The sequence below is a fragment of the Calypte anna genome, chromosome 21 (assembly GCF_003957555.1).
Source record: "Calypte anna isolate BGI_N300 chromosome 21, bCalAnn1_v1.p, whole genome shotgun sequence".
Lineage (NCBI taxonomy): Eukaryota > Metazoa > Chordata > Aves > Apodiformes > Trochilidae > Calypte > Calypte anna.
Window position 1 is genome coordinate 4,762,047 of NC_044266.1, and position 25,185 is coordinate 4,787,231.

The following is a 25,185-nucleotide window of genomic DNA, read 5'->3' on the forward strand; positions in this document are numbered from 1 at the left end:
TGCCCCTTATTTCTAACCCACATTAAAAAAAAAAAGAAGATACATCCCAGCTAATGATGTTAGCAATTCTTTCCCTTCCCCCTCCTCAAAGGTGGCTCAAGCCTTTATGCTTATAAATCATTTTATTGGTAGTTGAAATATAGAGGCTGGAGCATCGAACTGTAATGCGAGGCACACTTCAAAGGGAACCTGCTTTCATTTCACAACAGTTAAGGTTTTATCAGCCACTAAAGATTCCCCCTGCCAGAGGATCCTGTTACACCATGTTAAGCCTGGGGTGGAGGCTCTGGTTGCTAAAAGCAGACTGGTGGGAGGAAGAGGAGGAAGAGGAGGAAGTTTTGCAGCTGCTGCTTTACCTACGGAGATGTTGTTCTAGGGGGCTGAGTTTTATGCTGGGACAAACGTAGCCAGAAGTTGGGCTGTGAGAACCCAAGAGCAGAAAACCCAGCAAGTTAGAAACCTGCTTTTTTTGAAAATGAACCATTCTTCATGGTCATTTGTCTGTGCAAAGAGATCTTGAGCTCTGTAAATGTGCTGCTTTTCAAGGGATGGAGCTATAGCAGAGGCCACTGAAGGCAACAGTTTGTACCTGCTAAAGGCATCTGGGGCTTTTGTCTCTGTGAACTGCCTTCCAAAAATGTTCTTTAATAGACAGGAGATGCATTATAGAAACTGCTCAGCTCAGGGGAAGCAGATGGATACAGGAATGCCCTCCTGGAAAGTAACTGCAGATATCCAAGCAGGTTCTTCATCTTCTTGTCACAGCCATGGTCTGGATAAGACCAGAGAACCTCACTGTGCCACTTGCACCTTGCTAAGTGAGTAAGTCTGCTGCTACAAGGATCCTGAATGCTAAATCCTCACCACAGGACATCACCCCAACCACCACCTTCCCCATCTCCTGCCCAGATGGGAAAAGGAGGCACAGTGAGAATAAAAAACCTCTGGTCAATCACTGCCTGCTGCTCAGAACCAGCTGATCTCAGAAAAACCCAGTCCCTGGGCTGGATTGGGCTTGGGGCAAAGGTTAGCACTGGTTCTGATTTAACCTCAGCACCTGCACCCAACCCTGCCAAGGACCAGGTGTCCTAGCCCCAGGTGTCCCAGTCTGAGGTGTCCCAGCCCCAGGTGTCCCAGCCACTTGTTCTCACCCAGCAGAGAGGTGCAGAAGGGCTGCAGAGGCAGCTGCCTGCCAGGATGGGGCTGGACTGAATTATCCCCTCAGCCACCGAGATGTGGGTCAGCTCCCACAATTTGTCAGACAAGGAGAGGAAAGGAAGGTCAAAAAGAGCCTCCTGTGGGAAAGAAAGCTGTTGTGTTTCTGCTCAGCCTAATCAGGACTTGACGTTGGAGGAAGATAGATGGGAGAAACGAGCCCATAAATGGAAACAGGGATGGAAAAGCCAAGCTGTGCCTTTGCTTTCCAGCAGAAGGGAAGATTCAAGGTGTGTTTTGCTTTCAGAGGCACAAGAGGTTGCAGGAACCAGGTGAGACAGATTCATGTGGCCATTTATTGCCCAAGCACACCAATGACATTCCCCCCAGGTCCCTCCTCAGGTTGCATAGAGGCAAGGTCAGCTCTTCCACAGGTTCTCCTTTGAAGCAGGGCAGGGTCCCTGCTGTGCCTTGCCTTGTCCACACCATGATAAAGGATGCAAATCCTGGGCTCCCCAGGAGGCTGCTGCAAAAGGCTTTTAGAGAGGAACTCGGGCAGGCACAGCAAAGAGACTGGGGTAGTTTTTGCTCCATCCATGCCTTCTAGTGCTGCCTCAGCCCCACCAGACAGGCACAAGCTGAGATGGTGATTTGGGATCCTGTGACAATTCTGCTTCCTCTGCCAGGGGCTGAGGATTGTGACAAACACATCAGAGCCACCCAAGCAATATTGGTGCTACTGAGAGAATTCTTTACAGAGCAAGGGAAAAAGCCCATGAGAATGCCCAGGTTTTAGGCACGGGGACTTTCTGTGCATGCAGGGATGAGGCTGTATCCAGTGACACTCTGGTTCAGTGCCTAAAACACCGAGGTTCTGTCACTTGTGGGTGATATGGTTAAGATTAATATTAAACAAGGTTAGTGGAGCAGAACAAATGACTCTGCACAAATGAGATTATCCAATGAATTTAGCCTGCATATCTCCTGGCATTTCCCTGTTCCTGAAGGTGTTAGCTATTTATAACAACCTACTGAAGAATTTCAACAAATAGTTTGTGGTACATGGATTTTTTTTTTTGCAAATCACTTGGTTGTTCTTTAAAAAAAAATAAAACAAACCAACCAGTTTTAGCAGTGAAAATCTTATTGTGACATTGATTACCTTGCTCTTGCACAGTCCTTGCTAATCTCTGAATAATCTAATCATGTCACAAACACTTCCTCAACCAAAAGGCCAGCTCTGCCTTTAAGTGATGATGACAGTAGGAACACCTCAGGACTGCCAGTGGGTTTTATACTCCATTCAGAGAAGCAGGAGAAATGGGGCAGATCACTTTCACACTGTGATATCCTAAATCCAGCTCTGAACTTGTGGCTTCACAGGTCCAAACCCAGCCCTGCCCAGTGATAGAGCTTTACCCTTTATTGTAATAAAAGTTAGTAAGATTTACAAGTATTTTTTTAGATACTACCACTGAATGAACTCTTGGATACTGAATGATTGCTTGCAATTGTGTTTTCCAGCACTACATTTTACGAACTCTGCTTCTCAGTGATTGATTATTGCAGTGGTCAGAGGAAATTCTGTTAAAGTAAAAATTAAAACCTGTTTCACTTATCTATTTACCTTCCTATAAAACCTGTGTCTGAGGATGAATGGCACTTGTGGAAGCTGAAGCCATTAGGATGAGTTCACTGCTGTCAGAAAGCAGCTGCCAGGTAGTGTATTTGTATGAAATCTTTTCTCTCCACTTGAACACTTGCTCCTTAGACAGCCAGGTCTTAATGGTGTTAGAGCTGCATTTAAACATTTCAGAACAGGCTTTGATGTTCACACCTCATGGAGGTGAATGAGATGTTTGGGGGCAGATTTCCTGCTGGGATTGTTTGGCTAGAGGTAAGATGGGCTTGAACAGCAAACCAGCAGCACATTGATTCCCACTACTGAGACAGTGGGAAAGAAAAAAACAAAAACTCTGAGCTTTTAAAAAACAGCTGCAACACCAAGTGAAGTGGCTCCAAGCTGAAAACACCCTGGCAAACCCTCCTCCTGGTTATTATAAACATTTTCTCTTGACCAAAGAGAATCTATTTAATTGGGTATTCCAGTAAACAGAAAGCCTCCTTAGCTGGGGAGAACAGGAGAACCACGTGTGCAGGCTGCTCACAGCAACAGCACAGTTGCTTCCTTTGCTGGGTGGTGGCTCCTCTGGAATCAGAGCTTCAGCACATGGTTTATGAGAAACATTTTGGTCCACACCCCCACTGAACTGGAAATTTTGTGATAAAGGTTCTTCTCAGAAAGCCTCTAGAAGGCCCCATTTGTTTGGAATACAACAGGACAGACACTCTGCTGCTACAGATCAGTGCAAAATCCCTGCCTTCTCTTTGGAGCAGCTGAGTGGGCAGGGTTGCACACACCCTCCTTGCCCAAAGAATGAGGCTTTTGGTCATTGCTTTGGCCTCTTCCTCTTGTAAGAAAGTCAAATCATCACCATACTGTTTAGGAGAGCCCTTCTGCAACTTGTGACCATGAGGTTGGCAGTCCTGCTTCTTGGTCCAAAGCAGACCATGAAAAGCAGAATAGGACAAACAATCAAAAAAAGTCAGTTCCAGGTTTTGCATAACACAGAAATCCAAAATTTTAGCTAAAAATCACATCTTACTGAATTGAAGGAATTCCTTCATCTGCAGAAGCCACCAAGTTCAAAGGAGCATTTTCTGACAGCAGTGTCTCCATTTGTTTCATACAGATTCCCTGCCCCATCCAAACAAAATGAGGTGGTCTGGCCAAATTCTGTGGCAGGTCCTGAAATTTGTATTCATTCCTGTTGATTCCAACCACTGATTTGCCAGAAGGACTACAGGATTAGGCTGATTTTTTTTCATCTTCAGTAAAGTGTAATATATTTAACAAAATAGTGCTGACTCTCTCCAGCAAGATACCCTCAAGCTTACAGAGCTGAGACCACGTCCCCTGTCAGTGGGACATCTGTATTTCCCAGGGAGCTGGTGGCTGTAATTCTATGAATACCAAAAGTGCTGAAGTTTTTCTAAATGAACCTTTAGGTGCAGGATGAGCTTGCAATTTTAAGAGATCACCTCTGTTTTTTTTCCAGAGGCCAGGTGGAAAAAGACTTGCTGCTGCAGCTTGGATACCTGGAAATGTAATTTACAGTCTGCTTTTGTTTATTTTTTACACGACTGAGGTGGACTAAGGGCTTATCTGGAGGATATTAGCTGAGGCAAGTATGCAATGAGTTACTCTTTAATCCAGCTGCATTTTAATTTAGCTCAGAGAGATGGGAAGGAGCAGCAGCAATGTCGTGAGGCATCAAGCACAGGCTTCACCAAGGAAACAGCAGCAAAGTGGATCCGACCTCTCCCTCTCATCACCAACATCCATCTGCAGGATCCATGAGGAGGAAGCTTTGGACCCTCCTCACCATCCCGGCTGCATTCAGCCCCTCGCTGGTTTGTCCTGGCCGGGACAGCAGCGCTGTCCCCTCGCCCGGACCTCTCCCGGTACCGGAATGCCGTTTGGTACCGGGATTCCGCGGTTCCCAGGGCCCGGCAGCCGCGGTGCCAGGGGCTGTTCCCGGCGGAGAGAGCCGGGCTGGCCCGGAGCCCTGGGAAAGGAGAGTGCCAAGGCTGAGCTCTGCCAAGCAGAGAGAGCCCCGAGTGCCGGCTCCTCCGCACGGCCCCGCTGCCCCGGCTGCTGCCAAAAACACGGGGCAGCTGTTGTGTCATAACCTCATCCCAGCTCCCTTCACAAGAAATGTAAACTACTTGGACCCTCAGGAAGAAAGAAAACATTCTCAGCTGACCTTTAAGGGAGGGAGGGAGGGGGAGGATTGCCTCCGAAGAGCCAGTTTGGCCACATCTCAAAGAGGATGGGAAGCAAAACACCAGGCAAAGGCTGCAGCAGCTTTGCAGGACTCCTGTTAATGCTGAGGGGGACCTGCTGACCACCACAACCCCCTCCAATGCCCTCAAAAAGCCTTCAAAAAGCAGCATCTGAGGGCACGGGATAGACCTTTGACCAGGGTGACAGCTGGTGAAAGGCTGGGGTCCCCACCAGCACACAACAGAGATATTTGAGAAGTTCCTGAGAAGGCCATGTATGTATTTTCTGCAGTAAAGAGTGGTTTTCAGCTGCTTTGCACCCAACAGAATTGCTTTGTGAAAAATGTCAAGCAAAACTGAGTAGAATTTCTTCTCTGGCACTCCATTTGGCATGTCTGAGCTGCTGCAGCCCCATCTAGAACATGGCTGTTGGTTTACTACAGTTTGAAACTGTGTCATAAAATATATACTATGTGAGTAGCCTAGAAATGCCCTGAGATTTCAGAGACAGAATTGCTCTGAGCCTTTTTATTAAATGAAACACCCATTTTCTCCCAGGCAGAAATCACAATGGTATCCATCATAAAAATGATCAATAAAGCACTGGCTTGCGACTCCTGCTCTCTAGTTTAATTTTGGTATTGAAATAATGGTTTCTCAGTGCATGGAATTTCCTGGCCATTAATAACAGAATCAGCATCATAACACACCCACCCCTTCACACTTCTTGATTTCCAGAAAGCACCCACTGCCCAAACCAGATGAACTCAGAGGAACATTCTTGTGCCCAGCTGTGTAGGGTGTAACCATCTGGAGTCATCTGCAGGTGATGCTGAGGAGCAAAAGTTTCCATCTGTTTGGTTTGGGGTTTTTTTTTTTAGGAAAAAATTTTGGTTGATTTCTGGGTGAGTTTTAAAGATAATACTTTGGAGCCTGCCACATTTGAGTCATTACAGCACCAGGAAAAATGGAGACAAGCTGCTTGGGTGGGAACCTATGCTCCAAAGTCTATTTGTGACAAGTATTTTCAGTGCACAAATTTCTAAGTGACTTGGGATTGCAGTACTGACCTGGAGATAATTTTGCACTGGTCTGGTTTACCTTATGGTTCTTTCTGTTGGGACTGTTCAACAAAAAACATAAATAAGCACTGGGGTTTGTTGGGAATGAGCCTTAAAAATGCAACACATATGAGCAAGCACATCCACAAATGGGATCACCTAGGAGAAGGATTAATTTCAGTTCCTTAGACCCATGACTGATGTACCTAGCATCTCCTTTTGACATCAGCATTGCTTTGAGAAGCCATTTCTACACCTAGACAAGAAGCTCCTGACAAAACCATTTTTCTGTTGAAAAACATGGTAGTGACAAAGCTAAGCTGTTTATGAGAAAAAGGTTCTTCTGAAAAAGGTCCCCTCTCTAGAAATGCCAGGGAGAAAAGTTACAAAATTATCACAGAATGAGTTTAGGGTTTATTTTTTTGACATCATAATTAGATAATAGCAAAGGCTGGTGTAAAAACCCAAAACACATTCAAGATCAAAATCAAAGCTTCCATTTCATTAACTAAATGAATTTCTTAGCTGTTAGACTTAATTTTGAAATCCATGAATGCTTGGCATTCAGCAGTTTGTTTTCTGGAAGGGTGGAAACAGGAGCCTGCAGATGGGCAAGAATTTTTTTCAGTGCTGGACCCATGAGTCAAGACATTGCCCTGCACACAAACAAGGCAGTGGGATTTTCCACTGGTGGCCTTGCTGGGCACGGATTTGACCTGTAATCTGTAATCCTGATCCTTCCAGAAATCCATGGAAGTCTTGTCCATGGCTATGCTCACTTTGGGATTAACCTTTTAAGGGCTTGAATTTTGAGGTGTGTTGGATGCTAGAATCCTGCATCTCAACTACAGAGGCACTGCAGTGACCTTGCAAAAATATTGCTCACCCTCCTGTGATCTTCCTAGCAGATGAGAAATGGGAGCTTGGTGCTCCCCACCACCACCTCCTCTTGTTTTTCAGCTTGTGAATTTTATTAGCTGTCAACGTGTCAAACTTCCACTTAGCTGGACAGCTGTGTGAGCAGCCAGCCTCTGAGGCTGCCAATAAAGTTTAACAGAGCTATCAGCTTCTCATGTGGAAGAGATTATGGTACCTGAATACTCAGGTATCAGAAACATCAAATGAGACTTCTCCTTCCATATGGAAAAGCAAAGAGGTGAAGAGGAGAAAAGCAGGGAGAGTGCCAGGCTCACTCCTTTTTCTTCAGTGATTGGTAAAATGAGGTTCTAGTGCAGCAATGTTGTGCATATGTGAGACAGAAAGAAAGCCTGAGAGCAACATCTGAGCTGTGATCCTCAGGGGGGATCCAGGGATTTCCAGCCACAGCCATGCAGCAAAGTGGCACAGAGCTGTAGGAGATGAAGCAATGACCAAACACTGAGGAGCAGAGAAGGCTGCTCTCAAACCTCTTCTGTGGCCCATGGGTCATAACACACTTTTCATACATCTGCCTCCTGTTTTACATATGCACATGACAAGCTTTTGGGGCCGAGAGAGATGGGCAGATGTTGGCATGGCCCTTAACACACAGCAACCCTGATCTCAGCTGGCCCTGCTGTTATTACAGCCATCCTTAATCCAAAGCACGTCTCCTGGCCTTAAAAACTCTGTTGAGACAGGAATAAGGTGCTAGAAGATTCCCTGCTGGATGGGTACATGTGTGGATGGGGGGTAGAGGGGGGTTTTTGTTTTTTTTTCCACAAGAACTTGATTGACTAATGTTTGTAGGTCCCGAGAGCCAGTAAAAGATCTGCTCTGATATCCAGAAAATTTTACAAGGGGCGGCAGGCTTAAAAGTGGTGGGAAGAAGCTGACTCTGCCAGGATGTTGGAATGAGAAAGCCATCAGGAATGTGCCTCGGAGAACAGCTGCTACTACAGCCCTGGCAGGAACCTCCACACAAGCTGCCTGGGAGCAAGTAGGGGGATTCAGAGATCACAGCTTGAGATGAGGGAAAGGTTCCCTTTATTTATTTATTTAGCTTCCCCTTTCTCTGCTTTCACCTCCCTCCTTTCTCCTTGTCTTGGGAGCACCTTGGAAAAGAGAAAACCTGCTCTGGTTTTTGCACCTCTTGTCACTTCCAGGCTTCTCCCTTCCTCCCCAGCATGCCCACTTCTCTGCTCATGCAATGAAGGTTTCTCTCACCCCAGAAAAAAGCTGTTACCTAAACTTTGTTCTCTCCTGAAACTCAATTTTCCTTCATCTGTTTGCTACAGAAACATCTCTTTTTCATTTTCTCTTTAACATCTCCACGTACAACAAGCAAAACCAACCAGAAACAGAACATGCAGAACAAAAATGGGAAAATTTACACTTTCCAGCGTTTGGTAGCTTAGTCACCTCCATTAGCCACTTTCCCAGCCTCTACCTCTGAACCTATATGGCTAGCAAATAAACACTATTACTGTTGGACACTAGCAGGGCCTTTTGGCTAAGATCAAAACTAGTCTGAGTTTCAAGCTTTCTAGATTTCCTTTTTGTGGTCTCCACAGCCACATCCTGAGGGATGATGGATTCAGGAAAATCCAGTACCTCTCAAGAGAAGGTTGGAGAGAGGTGAGAGGGCATTTGCTACAGTGCTGTGCCTGGCTTTGCACTTGTCTGGGAAAGAAGGCTGATGAGAGAATCCTTAACTAGTCAGTATCCCAGGGGTGGGGGGAAATGTTTATTTCCAGACAGCTGGGGGAAAACAGCAAAAACATCTGGCTTCTGAGCAAGTACATCAAGCTCATTAACCTGAGAACCACAGAACAAAAGACAAAAAGAAAAAAAAAAAGCCTGTTTTGTTCTGGAGGAGCTGGTTCACTGACTGGAGCACACTTTCCCTCTCTCACAGTGCCTGCAATTCAACTCCTGGCTGGGGGCACAGAGCCCTCCGGTCTTCCCCTGAAACCCAATCGCACTGACCACACGGGGACACTGCTGGGGTCTCCATTTCACTCCTTTAACCCCGCACAATCCCCAATCCCTCCCCCTTTCCTTGCCTTTCCCCAAGGGACTCCATTATACCCCCCGATCTGTTCACACTCCTGATCCTCCTGCGTGTTTGCACACACTGCTGACCCAGCCTTTATCTGGAAGACATAAGGGTCTCTGTGTGGAGTTCCCACAAGGGCTATTAATCGTGTAGATGTCAGAATCCCCCGGCTCCAAACCCTCCCTTCCTGCTCCTCCCCTCTTCTTCCCTCCTCCCGCCTTGTTTGTGCTCTCCTGAGATCGAGGGGGAAAAAAAAAAGAAAAAAAAAAAGAAAAAAAAAAGTTTTATGAAAATTCACACAGAGAAGTTGCAAACTTTGCAAAATCTGATCTGCTCCCCTGGGCAAGGTTGGTAAATGGGGTGATTTCTCCCAAAACACCAAATACAAACACACACACACACACACACTTGATTCCTTCTAGGCAAATGGAGGAATTTCCTTCAGCAGAAAACAGAGCTAAATGTTTTGCCAAGGTAGGGAAAATTTGGCTCCTGCTCCCAACCTGGGTGGCACCCCTTCAGCTGGTACCTCTGCAACAGCCCAAACGCCAACACCATCTCTGCAAATTCATGGGAAGGTGGAAATCTGCAGCAGTGGCTTTAGGCCTGGGATCCTTGTGGCCATGTCTCCAGGGAAAAGTCCCCACCTTTCCCCCCTCCCATCCCATCCCATCCCATCCCATCCCGTCCCGTCCCATCCCGTCCCCCAGCTGCCCAAGCAGCAGTGCCACCAGGCTGAGGTGCCAGGCTCTGGCTCTGCTCCTCACCTGCACCCTGGCCTCGGTGAGCTTGGTTCTCTGGGCCAGCTCCTCCCGTGTGTAGATGTCTGGGTAGTGGGTTCTCTCAAATGCCTTCTCCAGCTCCTCCAGCTGCTCAGCAGTGAAGGTGGTTCTGCTGCGGCGCTGCTTGCGCTTCAGGGGCAGATCTGGTTCTGATTCCACGTCGGAGCCTTCTTCCAGTCTGTTACCTGGGGTGGGAGAGAAGGGAAAGCTGCTGGAATTGCTGAGCAGCCCAGCAACCTCAGCTCAGTTCTGCTGCGATGGTGTCTGTCAGTACAGACACTGTCCCTGTCCATCTCTAACACTTTTCTGCTCTTTCTGTTGTTCCCCACTATGATTTTTTTCACACACTGTAAAAATCAGAAGGGTTTGCAGGAAAGAGAGGGCTCAAAGCTCCCTATTCAGATTGTTACAGAGAAAAAGCTTCCAGTTGTTGGCTTAAATTGTTTCAAGAAATTTTCGGGTTTTTTTATTTGAAATTTTTCATAGTTGCACATTTTACACTGAGGAAATGTAGAAAGTAAAATGAGCACATAAATACATGCTGGGGATTTAGTCAATATGTGGTGACTTGAGTTGTGCAGCCTAATTTCCTCTTGTGTTCTGTCAAGTATGAGAACTTGAGATTCCAATTTTTTTAACCACCTCCTCAGGAAGGGGAGAAAAAATATATATATTAGGAATTTTTACAGGTGGGAAAAGACTTTGCAACTTTGCTTCACCTCTGGCTTGAGCTGCCCACGGGATACAGCTCCTCTTCTCCTAACTCCCCAAATTTCAGCAGGAGTTTTGCATTAAGATGACATGAAAGTCTTTAACCAATGTCTAACTGGGTCACCTACTTCCTCCACCTTCACTTGCCCTGGACCTCTGCCTTTGCCTTCTCCCTGCCTTGAACCTTGAACCTATTGCCTCCTGAGGCACTCATCTAAGCCCAGTAAGCATAGATAGAACAAAAAAGCCCAATTTTGCTCTTGTTTGTGTTTGGAGATAGAGCAGAAGGCACCATGTTGGTGTTCACCAAGTCTACAGTCAGACCCAGTTGTAGCGGGAGGACCCCTTCTTGCTCCTAGGGCTGATCCTGAGGCCTCGGGGTTTAGCCCATTCCTGGACGATGTCCTAGGGCTGTTCCTGGGGCTCCAGGATCTACCCCTTCTTGCCTGCTCCTGGGGTTCCTCGAGCTGTGGGCTTCTCCATCCTCACTGAAGAGTGAGAGCTCTCTCCATGGGTGTCAGCTGCTCTCTTATTAGCCCCCAGCTCCTGCACATGCTCAGGAGGGAGGCCAGACACAGGTGAACCCACACCCACTCATCAATAACTCAGGGCACCTGGTCCTGTCTCACTACACCCAGTGGATTTTAGAGAAGGTGCCCTAGGAAGAGCTTTGGCTGTGACTCCAAGGCCTCTCTTGGAGGGAACCCTGAGCAATGTGCAGTTATCTGCTCCCTGTGGTGAGGATGGTGATGTATGGAGGAGCTCAGCCAGACCAAAACGTGACATCTGCCTTCAGGACAGTGAAAAATGTGCCACCAGTTCAGAGCAGCAGAGAATAAAGTATATGATATATGAAATCTTCCAGCTAGGTGAGAGATCTGGCCTCTGCCACCTTTTCCTTCAGTCTCATGAAAACAGGAGACTCATTAAATGTGAGCTTCTTTTTTTCCCCTACCAAGCTTGACTGCTGCCCCTCGGGATAACTGCACAGACCAAGAGCCAGAGTCTGCTTAAACATTGTGCTCACATCAGTTTGGGGTTTTTTTCTTTTGCCTAAGCCTTTGTTAATTTAGGCTTAAATCAGGATGATAAAGTTCCCTAAAGTGATTCTGAGTGTTTTTCAGTCTCATTTTCCGTTCAGCTCCTATACTATCATCACCCAAAAATCTGCCTTTTTTTTTTTTTTTTTTTTTGATTTTTTTTTTTTTTCTAGAGCTGGGAACAGCAGCTGTGACTTCCCCAACAGCTGCTCGAGAGTGGTGGCAGTTTGGGGAGTAAGAGGCAAATATCCCATCGGAGCTCCCTTGTTTATACTGAGATCATCACAAAATGCCCTGGCATTCAGCTTGCTGCAACACAAAAATGCTTTTATGTCCTGGGGCTTCACAGGGAGGATGCAGAGCTGGAACTCAGCTAACTGCAGTTGTGCTGGAGTCAGAGGAGTCGGGGGTTTGTTTTGAGGGGAAAAACAGCACTTTAAGAGGTTTTCCCATCATCTAGCTCTGGCTGATCAATACCCAGTCTTTACACACATCCATCTCTTGAAATCATGAGCCCTTCCTTTCTCACTGACTTCAAATTCACTGTTGACAATGTCTGCCCCACGTTTCAAAACCAGTTTCACCAAAACTGGTTACTAAAGTAGGGTTTTTTGTTCTGTTGGTTTTCAGGGAAGCTCTAGAGGTTCAAATAGTGTAGAAGGAACATCTGCACTTGAAAGTAACAGCCCTCCACATCTGGGTCCCAGGTGATTCAGGGCAAGTAGAAGCACATCTGGACCTTGGAGCACCATGCTGTGCAAAAACACATCTGGAAACCTACAGTATACAGTAAATTTATTTAAGTTAATTGCTTAAGTCACCATCTATTATTGGTTTAATTGCTTAGTATCTTTTCTGGAAATACTTAATATGAAAAAAATGTAAGGCTGGAGGTGTGTTTTGCTCCAGGATGTGAGCAGGCCAGTGCCAGGAAGGGGAAGGGAAATATCCAGAGTTTAATGTCATTTAACTCTGGAGCTGAATACATTTCTTTACAGTACATATGCACTTCAGTACAGTTAGTATGCATGCTCAGCAGCAACTTTCAGCCTGTGAGTTCTTCAGAAGAGGAATTCTCATTTGCAGCATGTTTCACACCTCATGCAACAAAGCCCCAACCTGCATGGCAAGTACTACAGAGACAGTGGTGTCAAAGAGACTTTAAGGTCTAACTCTTCTGTTGGACACTTGATAGCAATGCTGTGAAATCTAACTCGAGCTCATCCACTTGCTTGGTCCAACTTCTTTCTTAGTGTCCAACAAACCTGGAACCCAAGATCTCCCAGGTGAGGGGGACAAAGTCTCAAAAAGGATCTATAATATGCTTCATCTCCCACACTTCAATTTCCTCACTTTTTTTTTTTTTTCCTTTTTGCTGCAAAAGTCTGGAGGGGTAAAACCAGCCACACTTTCTTCAATAGGTTTATGCTCCTAATTAAGAATCACTGCTCTGGACATAAAGTATTAGGAGAGGAAAAGACTGTCAGGAGTGCCAGTCTGTCCCATTCACAGCAGCACTGGTGACTCTGCTGGCCACAGCCTGGCTACAGGGTTAACATGTGGAGAGCCAAACCTTGCCACATAAGCTGATGTAACACTTTCTATCCCTGGGGCTCCAAACAGCTCCTGAGGGGCATTATTTCCATTTTACAACCGTGGCAGGGATGGCGGAAGTCACCCACCTACAGTGCCCTGTGAGTCAGGAGCAAAGCTGGGAAAAAAAGCCCTGGCTCCTCATGCCAAGTCCAAAGCTCCAACAACTCAACTACAAAGATGAAACCAAGAGAGCAAGGAAAATCCCAGGGTATGTCTGGAACCAGCTGGCCTTAGTCTGATGCAGCTGCTGCTGTCAGACACAGATTCATTAAATAATAGAGAAAGTCTTTCAGCTGAGACAGGCTGCAGTGTGAGCCCATTATCTAACACATCCCCTATTACCAGGGGACAGTTCCCTTACCTGCCCTGAGGATCTAACAGGTCTTTGCCATTCCTAAACAGCTGAAAACTGCTGGACAAACCACTGCCATAATCTCTGCAAAGTTTCTGTGCGATGAGAAGTTTTCCAAAGCTTTGAGAGTAACTCAAGGGAACTCCCTTGCTAGGCAAGTCCAGGGGGATTCATCCAAATTTTGAACATTTCATTTTTTTTAATTTTTTTTTTTTTTTTCAACACATCCCTGTGTGAAAAATGAATGTGTGGCACTGCCAGCAGCATGAGCAGGGGGAGAATCCTAGTTTGCAGCCTCCAGCACAACAGGGCTCTTGCTGTAGAAATAATCAGTAGCATGCACTGGTAGCATTTTACACTTACTCAGCACGGACAGCACCGAACACCCTGAAAATGCGAAGGTGGAGAAATATCTAGCAGCAGCTTCTTGGGTGGCTTACCAACCACTAGTTGTGATGAAGGATGGGAAACAGCTAGCTGTCCAATACGTGGCTCCCCTAGGGTATCATACCAGCTACAGACTGACAGAAAAGAACAGAATGGAGAGGTGAAAGGAGGGGAAAGTCTCATGGGAGGCCAAGTCAGAGAAAAGGGAAAACTAAGAGAAAAGCATGCATGTTGCAGGACACACACACACAGGCTAATCCCACTATAAATATTTCTTTTTCTAAGAGCTATTCCATTTTTACTAATTGGCATAACTGCACCGTATGGCAGGAAGAAAATCAAATTGCCCAAACCTCTTTGCTTTGCAGTGCTCTCAGACATAAAGAGATACAGGCTTGGGTATGGGAATGAAAGGAAGATTTCCAGGGTGAAAATTCATGAGCTCTCCCCTCTGCTCAGAGGGGGCTGTTCGGATGTACAGGGCAAGAGCAGAGACACAACACAGCTTGGGCACAGGGGGTAGAGAAAGCTGTATGAAGGCACCTGCTGAAGGTTTGCATGGATCATTGTCAAGACCCACACCTTCAGGGAGGATGAACTGGAGAGAACTGAATAAACCAAGATGGTTCCTTCTTCCCATAGAAATGAGTGCAGCTAGAACATGTGTGCAGGGTGGCACAGGAAAGGTGACAGATAGGAGCCTGGGCTTGTCCTGGGACCCATTCATGAGGAAATGTGTAAATTACAGCCTCCAAAATCACATTCTTGAATAATGCTGCTGATTCAAGTTGGGGTACAATTAGCAAGAGCTGGGCAGAGCTCTCTGGAGAGGTTTAAAAGGAACAGAAGTAGACTGGACTTTGAGGAAAGGAGCAAGAAAAACCCTTCATAATTATGGATGGGATGTGTCCTCCCTCTCCCCATTCCTTTCACTCTTCTATTTCCCATCCTCCCTTCTTCTGCTCTCCACCTCCATTCACTGCTGGGTGCCTCTTAGCCCTGGAGTTAAATTAATCAACAGGATTAGGTGGTATCGGCCACAAGGAGACCCTCCAGGCTCAGCCTGAGCCCTTGATGCTCCACAAGGACCTTCTGCCTTGTCCTGAAGCACCTCAGTGCCGTCTGGAAGGGTTGGAAGGCAGGGCCAGACATGGAAACGCATTCATTAAAGTGGGGATTGGATTTGGCTGGAGGGTGAAGGGGAGCTGCACGTTCCCTCTGTCAGTATTCCTCATCTCATTTCCTCTCTCTCTCTCTCTCTCTCTTTCTCTCTTGATTCCAGCTGCACCATCCTAAAAATTAAATGTATGTTGGAGGGGAGAGATGAAGAGGGGGAAGGGAATGGTTTTGTGAACAGCTTAGCTGTAACTGCACTGTTTGTGCTTTACAAACCCAGCCAGACACTGCTGGAGCAATGTCCACTACACCAGACCTGGAGGTGAATGGCTGGGAAGCCAATGCAGCCACAGGGGAAACATGGATTTAACGGCCTGAGAGAAGAAGAGTCTCAGGTTGAAGGTACCAGCAAGATGTGTGCACAGTCCCACACCAGTTCTCCCTCTCTACACAACATTCTCCATTCACCAGAGCTGTTGTTCTTCGTGGCTCCAACAGCTCCAGCTGCATAAACATGTTTCCACGTGTACCTGAACTTCAGGTGCACAAAAGAAAGCATTAGATTATATTCTACGGGAATGCCTTCTGTGGACCTCAGCTCTGTGGAGCAGGAAGGGTGGGACTGCACATCTCACACTGTCTGCTCCCCCACAAGGATGTGGGATGAGCAAGGGTCACCAAGATGCAGGAATGTATTCACAGAGCACATCCCCTCTGATGGACGCCGCAGTCAACAGCTTCAGAAGCATGAGCTGAAACTCTGACTTCTTAGCATCTGCCTTTCCCTCTGGCAGAAAGCAAACAAAACCCATCAAAATGCAAACAAGACCATGAAAAGCTTGAGAAGTTGACCCCGCGGCAGCGTCGCAAGCGCAGAGCTGCGTTGCCTCCATTCTTCTTTCCAGCATGGAAACCAGAACCCCCTTTTCTCTCTCTCCTCAGCAAATGCTGAAGTCCTGAGCTCACAGTGAGAGAGGTGCACGTCTGTGCACACAATCACCCTCTTCCCCCTCCAAACCTATTCCACATCAGGTAGGCCTGCAAAGGGGGGCAGAGGTGTTTCAAGTTCATCTCTTGCCCCCTTCCCCTATCCAAGCACATTTCCAGACACAAAAAAAACCCCAATCATTGGCACAGAACATTCCATAAAGCCTGGGTTTCCCCCTCCCTCCCCTTTCCAACCTGCAAACTCCTCATTCTCCAACATTTGCTGGTGCCTGTGCAGCTGTATTACAGTTTAACATAGTTTAGAGGGCTGTGGTGTGGAGCAGCAGCAGCAAGTGAATCACATAATAGTTGATATGCGTTTTAATCAAGTAATTCGACCCGAGCAGAATGATAGTGCCTGTTGGTGGGGTGCCCTTGAATACCAAACAGACTGGGTAGCAGGCCTAGGAAAATGAAAAAGTCATTTACAGCTCAGCTGGGGACTGCAGTGTTCAGCAAAGCATTAGTGAGAGGGCCTTCGGAGATAAAGGTTTGGGTATTTTTTCTTTATTTTTTTTTTCTATTTCTTTTTTTTTTTTTAATTCAGGCACTGAAGTGGCCAGCTCAAACCAAACCCCAGGATGAGGTAATGTCCATTATAGGCTTTACAACCTGGAAATAATACTCAGAGTGGAGCTGATGCTCTGGAACAAGGTGGCTGAGACAGCGCGTGTGTGTCTGTCTGTCTGGGGGGAATATCAAAAAGGGGGGAGGTCACATAGAGAGGGGGTTCACAGCTAGATGATTCCCTCATTGTGTCAAAATCTTTACTGAATGACCAAATTCATACATGGAATGAGAAGCTATAGGAAGGAAGGGAAAAAAGGAAAGCTGGAGGTTTAATGGATGAAAAGGGAGCATATGGAAAAGGTGTCTGAGCATGCACAGCTCCTCACTGGTGGATAACCACACAACTTGTTCTTGCTTGGAATAGGGCATCCAATGATTTTTCCATGTTTGAATCCCCCAGATTCACCCCACATTCACAAGGCTTGAAGGCTCAAAGGTGATGAAAGGTGATGAAAGGTGAATGTTAAATTTTACTTGGTTCTGGCTGCTCTACTTCCATGAGCACTCACCCAAAACTAATCTTCCTCCCATCTCTGCCAGAATTTGCCTCCTAACTCAAAGATTGCTTTTGGGGTTTTAAGAAAACCCTCATGCACGGGTACCTCACCTGGCACTTGGCCATGAAATACATGTATGCTTCTAAACAAAAGAACATAAACTTCTCTTTGGGTACCAGTTTGGAACGCACAAAGGTACAAAATTCACCTCCATTTTGCACGATACATTCCCTACATCTCCTCCAGTGAGTACCTCGGCCTTCTGAGCTCAGTTCTCCTGGGTTCACAGGCACAACTACAAGTGGTTCACTGAAAGATTTTGGAAAGAAAAAGCCAGAAAGACCCTGTTTTCCTTGGGACAGTCATCCATCACCCAAAGCCTCTTGCCAACATGAGGATTTGCACTGAGTGAAGAGAGCCAGCAGCTCTGTGCTCTCCTCTCTGTATTTAGTTGCAGCAGCTCCAGGTAACTCTGTTCAGGTGGGGAACACACCTGTGCCTTGAAGCTGGAAGCCAAACTAGATGAGGTTTGTTCCACGCCCACAAAGCAGAAGGAATTGCATCCCCAGCCAGATGCATTCCCATAATCCTCACCCCACATACAGACTGAGCAAACTCCTTTGCTGATGCTCACCAGGGCAGTTGTGGTCAAAGCCAAGAGCTGTACTCATTTATCTGGGTGGAGGGATCTGGCCCCACAGGCTCCATCTCCTCTGCATGTGAAAGTAGTGAGAGGCATCAGGGCCCCAAATCCTCCTGCAAAGCAGGGGCTGGCAGCAGAACTATCAGCTGCAGTGCCCCATGCAAAGACACACAGTCACAAAACCCACAACATATTCTGCTCCTTGCGAGCAGTGAACAAAACCAAATCATCCAGAACATTTGGAGGAAGGTAGGGAAGAAGGGAGGGAGGGAGGGAGGGCAAAAGAGTGCTTATGTCTCCAACAGCCTTTGTTAATTCCCAGCACTGGCCTGAACATAAACAGATGGAATATCCATCAACTCCAGTCCTCTTTTCTTTTCTTTCAACTTTTTTCTAGTTCTCGCCTCCCTGCCCCCTCCACCCCTAACACTCTTTCTTCTGGCTTTTGTTTGGCCTTTTAAAGAACCCCGAGGTAATGAGGCCTGCCCCAACTCCCCAGCACATCTGTGAAGTCCATAAAAGGCCCCTTTTTCACTTCAATATTCATAGCCCCGTGCTTGTGGCAGGCACAGGACCCACTGAGGGCTGCAGGGGCCCACGGGCTCCTCTGCTCCAACTGAGACCTTGCAGTCAGCCAGAGAGGCAGCAGTGGCCCTCTCAAAATTGGGAAGCAAAGGGAGATGAGCTGGGATACAGGCAGAGAGGAGGAAAGATCTGCTCGTTTTCTTTAGATTTTTTCTGTGTCTTTTGCTTTCTTCCCTTTCCACCTCTCTGGTTTCCTTAAAAGAACTCCTCATAGAGGAAGGGAAGTTGGTGGAGCAGCACAAACAGGTCCCACTTCAAGGGGCACAGAAGAAGTGGGCAAAGGCACCCAGGGTGCTGGGTGGCCTTAAAGATGGGAGACCTGCTCCTTTGATAACTACCTTGACTCAACACCCCAGGCAGAGCCATGGCAGGTTACCTGGCCTGCAGTGTAGGAAGCCAGACCCTTCCTCCAGGCAAGAAGCAGTGGTGTGTATGTGGGACCTGGGGCTGAAAAAACATCAGGTGAAAAAACAAGAGGTGACTGAGCAAGGGGTAAGATGAAGTGCACACGTTTAGCTTGGTGCTCTGTGTTCCATTTCAGGACTCTGCCTGGAAGAGGTGCTTAGTGCCTGCTTGGGGCAGCCCCAAGCCCCTGGTGCTCAGCCTACACCCATGACTCCCACCCACTTAGTTCACAGCAGAGCTGAACCTCCAGCTGGGGGCCAAGGAGGTGCAAGGAACCCCTGGTGATGCCCAGCTTGCTGAAATCCTGCTCTTTGTGCTCCAGCTGTGCCCGTTTCCCCCAGCAGCCATTGCACACAACATGAGAGGCACTGGAGCCAGGGGTGAGCCTCCAGCAGCCCGTTACACCACTTTGCCTCCTCATTCTGAGCACAATACTGCATCTAACTGCTCCCCACGTGCGTTACGACCACCCTCTGAGGGTGCCTGGAGGTACAAATACCGTCACAGAAAAGACACTGTACTATTCAAACACCTTTGTGAAAACAACACTCAGATCCACAGGAGAGAGACTCGGGACTGACCCCAGCCAGAGGACAGAGAGCTCTGGGCAGTTTCACCCTTCTCACCTCGAGAAACCTGTATTCTTCTATGCCAGTCCCAGTTGCCCATCCTTAACCTAATTTCAGAGCTTTTAACTTCAGAGCTTAGTAATTTTCTCAAAGATGAATGAGCAAGAAGCACCATAGGGTTACACCTAAGGAAAAGTCACTTTTCTCCAGCTTTGGGCTGGAATCCCCTTTGTGTAACATGTTGATCAGCATGGGACATGTACACAGCTGCACCATCTCCTGTGTCCTTGATCCCTGAGCTCCCTTCCCACCTGACATTCTGTGACTCTGTGATTTCATGTCCAGCATCCTAGCAGAGCTCACAGATCCAGGTTTCACAGTTTCTCGCCTGTGAAAACCTCTGCTCCTCCTGGCTTTGTCCCAGCACAGCTCTGCTCATGTACTTGAAGTACTGCCACCCCTTCTGTTCCAGTTCTGGGCCGCACACACTCTGCCAGCACATCTCAATCTTGGCTGATAGATGCCTCACTATTCTTACCCTGGGGTCCCTGCACAGCTCTATCATTGCTCCTCCATCCCAATTTGCAACACCCTCTTTTATTTTCATCCTAACCCCCTATACACCTCTGCCAACAGCCCTTAATCTTGTCCTGTAGTTCCTCTGCTGTTCCAGCCCTGGGCCTCCCTGGCTGGATACATCAAGTTAAAGACCTTTCAATATAAGACTCTTTCAGGAAAGAGAAACAAATTTAACCTCATAAACCTTTCCCAATCCTGAAAAACCAGCCTGTGAGAATGAGGCACCAGAGACCACTTAACCACACATGAGAAACACATTCCTCCTGCTGTTTGCAAGCCCTGCTTCATTTATCTGAATGTCAGCCCGACTGCCTGAAGCCAAGAGGTGTGAGAGCGGGCACGAGCAACCACTTTGCTTCTTTCACTTTGTCCTCTACCGTGTCTGTGACAACAGAGGGATGCAGCAAGAGTCATTAGGCTGTTGTCCTTGGAGAATGACTGATTCTTTAGCTCCTTTCCTGTTTCTTTCCCTTTCCTGTGTCCTTATGCTTTTTTACTTATATACACACACAATACATACACATACCTACAAGTAAATACACATACACCCTGTCTTGCTGCTCCCAATTGTTCTCTCTACTGCACTACCACAGGTTTCTCTCTCTTTCTCTCTGCATTTATGCTCCTCCTCTGCCTACTTTTCTCCCAACAAACACTCACAGATTTATATTCATTTCAGCCCACAGAAAAACCACCCAAGTACGTGACCATGAAGAACTCTAGGAGAAAAGGAGCCACAAACAGAGCGTGCCCCTCCTCAAGCTGCCCAACAGCAGCTCCGGCTGCTGCTGAAAATGTGTTGAGAAGCTGGGCTGTGACATTCCCCTGCAATTGAACCCCTCTGCTTGTCCCTGCTGCTCTCTGCGAGCCGAGCCGGGAGAAGAAAGAGAAGAAAGAAAAGTATAGGGAGGAGAGAATGCAAGTGACAGAAAGAAGGATTGAATGAAGGAGCGAAAAGAAAGAAAGATATCCCTGCGCCGCTTTGGTCCTTTATCAGCCCTGTCATCTGGTGCAGGGCCCTGTTTGCATTGTCTCACCTTGGACAAAACAAAAAGGCGTTTTTTGTGCGGATTCCTTTAGAGCTGCCAGAGCCCGCACCTTAGGGGGTCTGGGGAGGCTGAATGTGCAGCTGACAGCCCCGCACAGCCCCTGTGATATCAATAAACTCCGACACGTCAGCTCTTCAGCACAGCTCATGTGGAAGGTACGGCCTGAATATTAAAACCTCCAGCGGCCCGGGGAGAAGCCTGGGCTGGAGGGGGAGGAGGTGGCTCAGAGCAAGATGAGGTCGGTGAGCCGGGGCTGTGCTAGCACCAGCCAGGGCCAAGGCAGCCAAGAAAAGAGGCAGCCTCAGAGATCTGCTACCTGCTGTCTCACTAACTAGCTGGTCAGGGGCTTTTTGCTTTTATTCTTGGCCACCACTGAGGACAGGAGGCACACGGGCTTGTAGGATGGCTCCCACTACAGCTCCCGGGACAGGGAATATCTCTGAGAACCAAACTGGACAGGAGTCCAACAATCAACCCTGTGCTCACCTGCTCCACACCACATCCTACCCCCTGGACATGTGCTGCAGGTAGGCAGTGAGAAAATGCCACTCCAGGCACTGCTGTTTCTGATATGATGGTGCTCAAAGGTTTCCAGACAGCCACAAAACTTCCAGCCCAGAGTGACAAGCCAGGCCACAGGAGTGTCTGTTTTGAACACTGAAGACCAGTAGCAATTTTTTATGCCACTTCTGATACTGTAACAAGATGCTTTCCCAGAAGAGCAGGCACAGCATGGTGACAGAAGTACTGGTGAACTTTCATGCTTTTTAGCACTGGCTACAAAACATTTTCCCCTGCTGGCACTTTCCATCCCTGGGTTCCAGAGTGAACATGCCCAGCTGCAATGAGGCAGCTCACTCCATGAGAACTGACCTGTGCTGAGCTCAGAGCCAGCCCGAGCTCTCTGAACACTCCAGAACATCCACGGCCTCCATTCCCACTCGGATCACAAGTCTGAAGTTTTACTTTTGCAGCAAAGGTTATAACATATGTTGCCCAGATATACTTGAATTCTGAGGTGCCAGTTCCTCTAAAGGAGTGAGGGAAGGCCAGTGCCACCACCAGAGCAGAGCTGTGCGGAACATCCCCTCTATAAAGCCTTGGGGAAGGCAAGACACAACTGTCACATGAGGCCAAAAGCAAGACAGAAGAAGTTTCAAAGGCTCCAGCCCCAGAGTTTTTTCAGGGAGCAGAGAGCACACATGATACTGTGTGAGGTTTATCTGCCAATTATTTCTCAGGATACATGACTTCATTCTTTAGGTATTTTAAAATGTAACAAGGGATCTTTCAGGAGCTTGTGATGATCTCTCTTCCTCTTGGACTGTGACCCCAGGAGGTAACTGTGCCCCGGCAGACACACAGCAGAAGCTGAAACCTGTCACAACCACTTTTGCTGAGAAATTCAAGATGAGGAGCAAAGTGAAAAACATTTCCCCCCCCCCCATCATTAAATCAGGAGGGTGTGTGCAGGGCAGATCTGCTCTTACCAGATGGAGAGACTGAGTCTGTGCAGAATGACATTCTGGCAGGTGGGAACAGGTATTTAGGTATTTCTGCTCCTAGATCTCTTCTGGTTAGAACTGTGAAGATCTTAAGTTTTCCATTTTCACAGTCAGATTTCTCCAAGTGCAGAGAAGTGAGAGTGTTTCAGGATAATCTTAACTCATTTCTGTTTGACTGGACTGTTTGTGGGATTTGGTTTTTTTTGTTTGGTTGTTGTTTTTTTAAGAAAGAACTAAATATTTTACTATTTTAGTGGTAAAAACACTTCAGCTCAGCTGAAATGAAAAGAGCTTGCTCTGTTTTTAAATGATTTGGTTAGATTTTTTTTTCCATTAGTAATTCATTTCAACATGAATTGTTACTTAAGAATACACTGAAACCCCTCTGTATTTTCTTTATTCCTCTCCCACAAGCAGCCAATGGCCCTGGGATCCTTGCAGAGGCTGCTGTAGCTCAGTTTTGTCTACATGCCTCTTGTCAGCCACAGAAATCAAGAGAGCCAAGAGTTGGCATTGTGTTTCTTAGGGATGTGATCAAACATCAAACTTTTGTTTGATGACAAAAGACATCAAACTTTTAGTTCCTCTGTGACTACTGCTGTACAAAAGGGAGAGGATTTGTGTGCCTGGCTCTCTGGGACCTGCAAGGACACGTGCAAGGTGGTGGGAATGTCAAATACATCTCATGAGCTACCTGTAGGACTGGCATGAGCAGCTAACAAAAACAGATTCTGAGCAAAAACAGCAAATAAAATAGGCACTAACAACTCTCACTTGGAAAAAAAAAATATTAAAAAAATGTCAGAACCCCTGAGAAATCTTGAAAACCAAACAGTGAAGTGTTACAAGGAAGAAAATTCCCACCCTCAGCTTGAATGGCCAGAGCAAGTGCACAGTGTCACAGGAAAAATATTTTTCCAGTCACTGATGAGCCCACATGAGACTCACTCACCCTTCAAGGGGCTGGGTAATATCTAAGTTAGTTCCACACCATGTACAGTTTTGAAAGCTGAGCACTGACCATGCAAAAGCCTCACTCCTTTCATCCACCCCTTCTTCCCAACCAAATTTTACAGACCAGAGAAAATTAGCTGGAATGTTTAATGAACCTTTTGATACTCATACTTCTTCAGCTGGTAAATAATTTCATTCTGCACGCTGAGGACATTCAGGGTGCAAGCATGGAGATTTTCCTCTTGGGATAGGGTAAGTTGGCTTAGCTAAATTAAGAAATTTACCTCCCCCTGAAATTCGAAACACTTCAGAAATGCACTTGTCTGAATTGTCCAGATTCTCTGTGTTTCAGAGTGTGAAACAGTATTAACTGTTATTTGGATTTCTGTAGTTCCTACAGGGCAAAAGTAGAGTTAGGTGGGGATTTTGAACAGTAGTGAAGTAAACATGAGGTACTCTAGGTGGCCCTGCTCTGGCAGGGGGGGTTGGACTAGATGATCTTTCGAGGTCCCTTCCAACCCCTAGGATTCTATGATTCTATGATTCATGGGCAAACAATGGCAGGAGAGATAAGATGAGGGACCTAGATGGTAAAAAAGCCACCAACACTTTTACTAGTCTGAGTCAATAATGGAAATAAATTTGGATGCCCTGACTCCCAGGTGGCTGCTGGGTCCACTGGCTGTCCCTCTTTAGATTAACATGCCAAAAAAATAATTAATGACTTGGTCTGATCCCATGCACCTTGCCAGATGTGCTGTGTAACCTCCACCAAGTCTCAAACTTGTGGTTAGATAAAACATACCTTTCTGCAAGACACACTCTGCTGAATATCACCTGCAGCTCTAACACATTATTGAAGTAATTGATTAGCCTGCCCTTCTTACTTCAACACTATCCTCCATGCTTAAAGATTCCCATTTCATGCTTCAAAAATCCCAGAGAGAACAAGCTCTTGAGTTGCATGAGTTTGCTGGACAATCCTGGAGCCATTAGCAACAGTAACGAGGTGGAGCCCCTCTCCCAGCCAGCAAGCAGAGCACTCAGATGCCATCCAAGCAAAGCCAAGGGGTCAGCAAAGGTTTGAAACAGAAAGGTTTGAAAACCCGAGTGGTTTTTTGGTTTAGTGGATGTTCTCTAAACAGCAGAACAGAAAAGTCAACAGCCTAGCAACTTCCTACACAACACAAGATAAACTGAGACACTCAGAAGAACAAACAACAGACTCGACTTGAAGCCTGAGCAGCACACAAGCTGAAGAGCTGGACTGTGCTCCTTGGATATGAATTTGAACCCCAGGTGTGCTGTGATTTAGGTGGGGAGAACCTGGTCCCCCGGGGTATGGAAACCTTGGACTCAGACTGGCAGGAGTGGGAGCTGAGCCCTGCTCTGGGAATGGCAGGGCTGCCCTGGGTCACGTAGCCACCGTTCCACTCCCCACTGCGAGGGGCCCCAGCCCTGGATATTTGCAACAAGCTTTAGTGTCACAGTGGGAGCTGCAGAGGACTTACAGCCCTTTGTGCTGGATACGCTTGGCGGTCCGAGGCTGCCAGCGCTATCACTATTAGAAATGCCACCAGAATACAGGAGAGATTTTCCACTCCCTTCTCATCCATTATCTTATCTGTCTGTATTGTCCCCTGTTTGGTATTGGGCTCGGGGACAGCTGACACACACAGAGACACAACTCAAGAAGTTCCAGCAAGCCCTGAACCACGAGCGGGGCTTTTCAAGGCGCACTTTGCACACTGTGTCTCTGCGATCTGCTCGAGATGCTGATGTTGCTGGGAAAAAAACTTGGCAAGCAGGGCACATGCCC

The 25,185-nt window shown here is 47.0% G+C and overlaps 1 protein-coding gene across 4 annotated transcripts in view; it reads right to left on the reverse strand.

Moving 5' to 3' along the window:
- The window catches only part of PAX7 (paired box 7), a 100,672-nt gene that overhangs the window by 40,313 nt on the left and 35,174 nt on the right, over positions 1 to 25,185 (reverse strand). For all 4 annotated transcript variants that reach the window (XM_008503685.2, XM_008503686.2, XM_008503683.2 and 1 more), the window contains exon 5: positions 9,807 to 10,006. In XM_008503685.2, the coding sequence (XP_008501907.2) occupies positions 9,807 to 10,006 (200 nt within the window). The remainder of the gene's footprint in view (positions 1 to 9,806; positions 10,007 to 25,185) is intronic.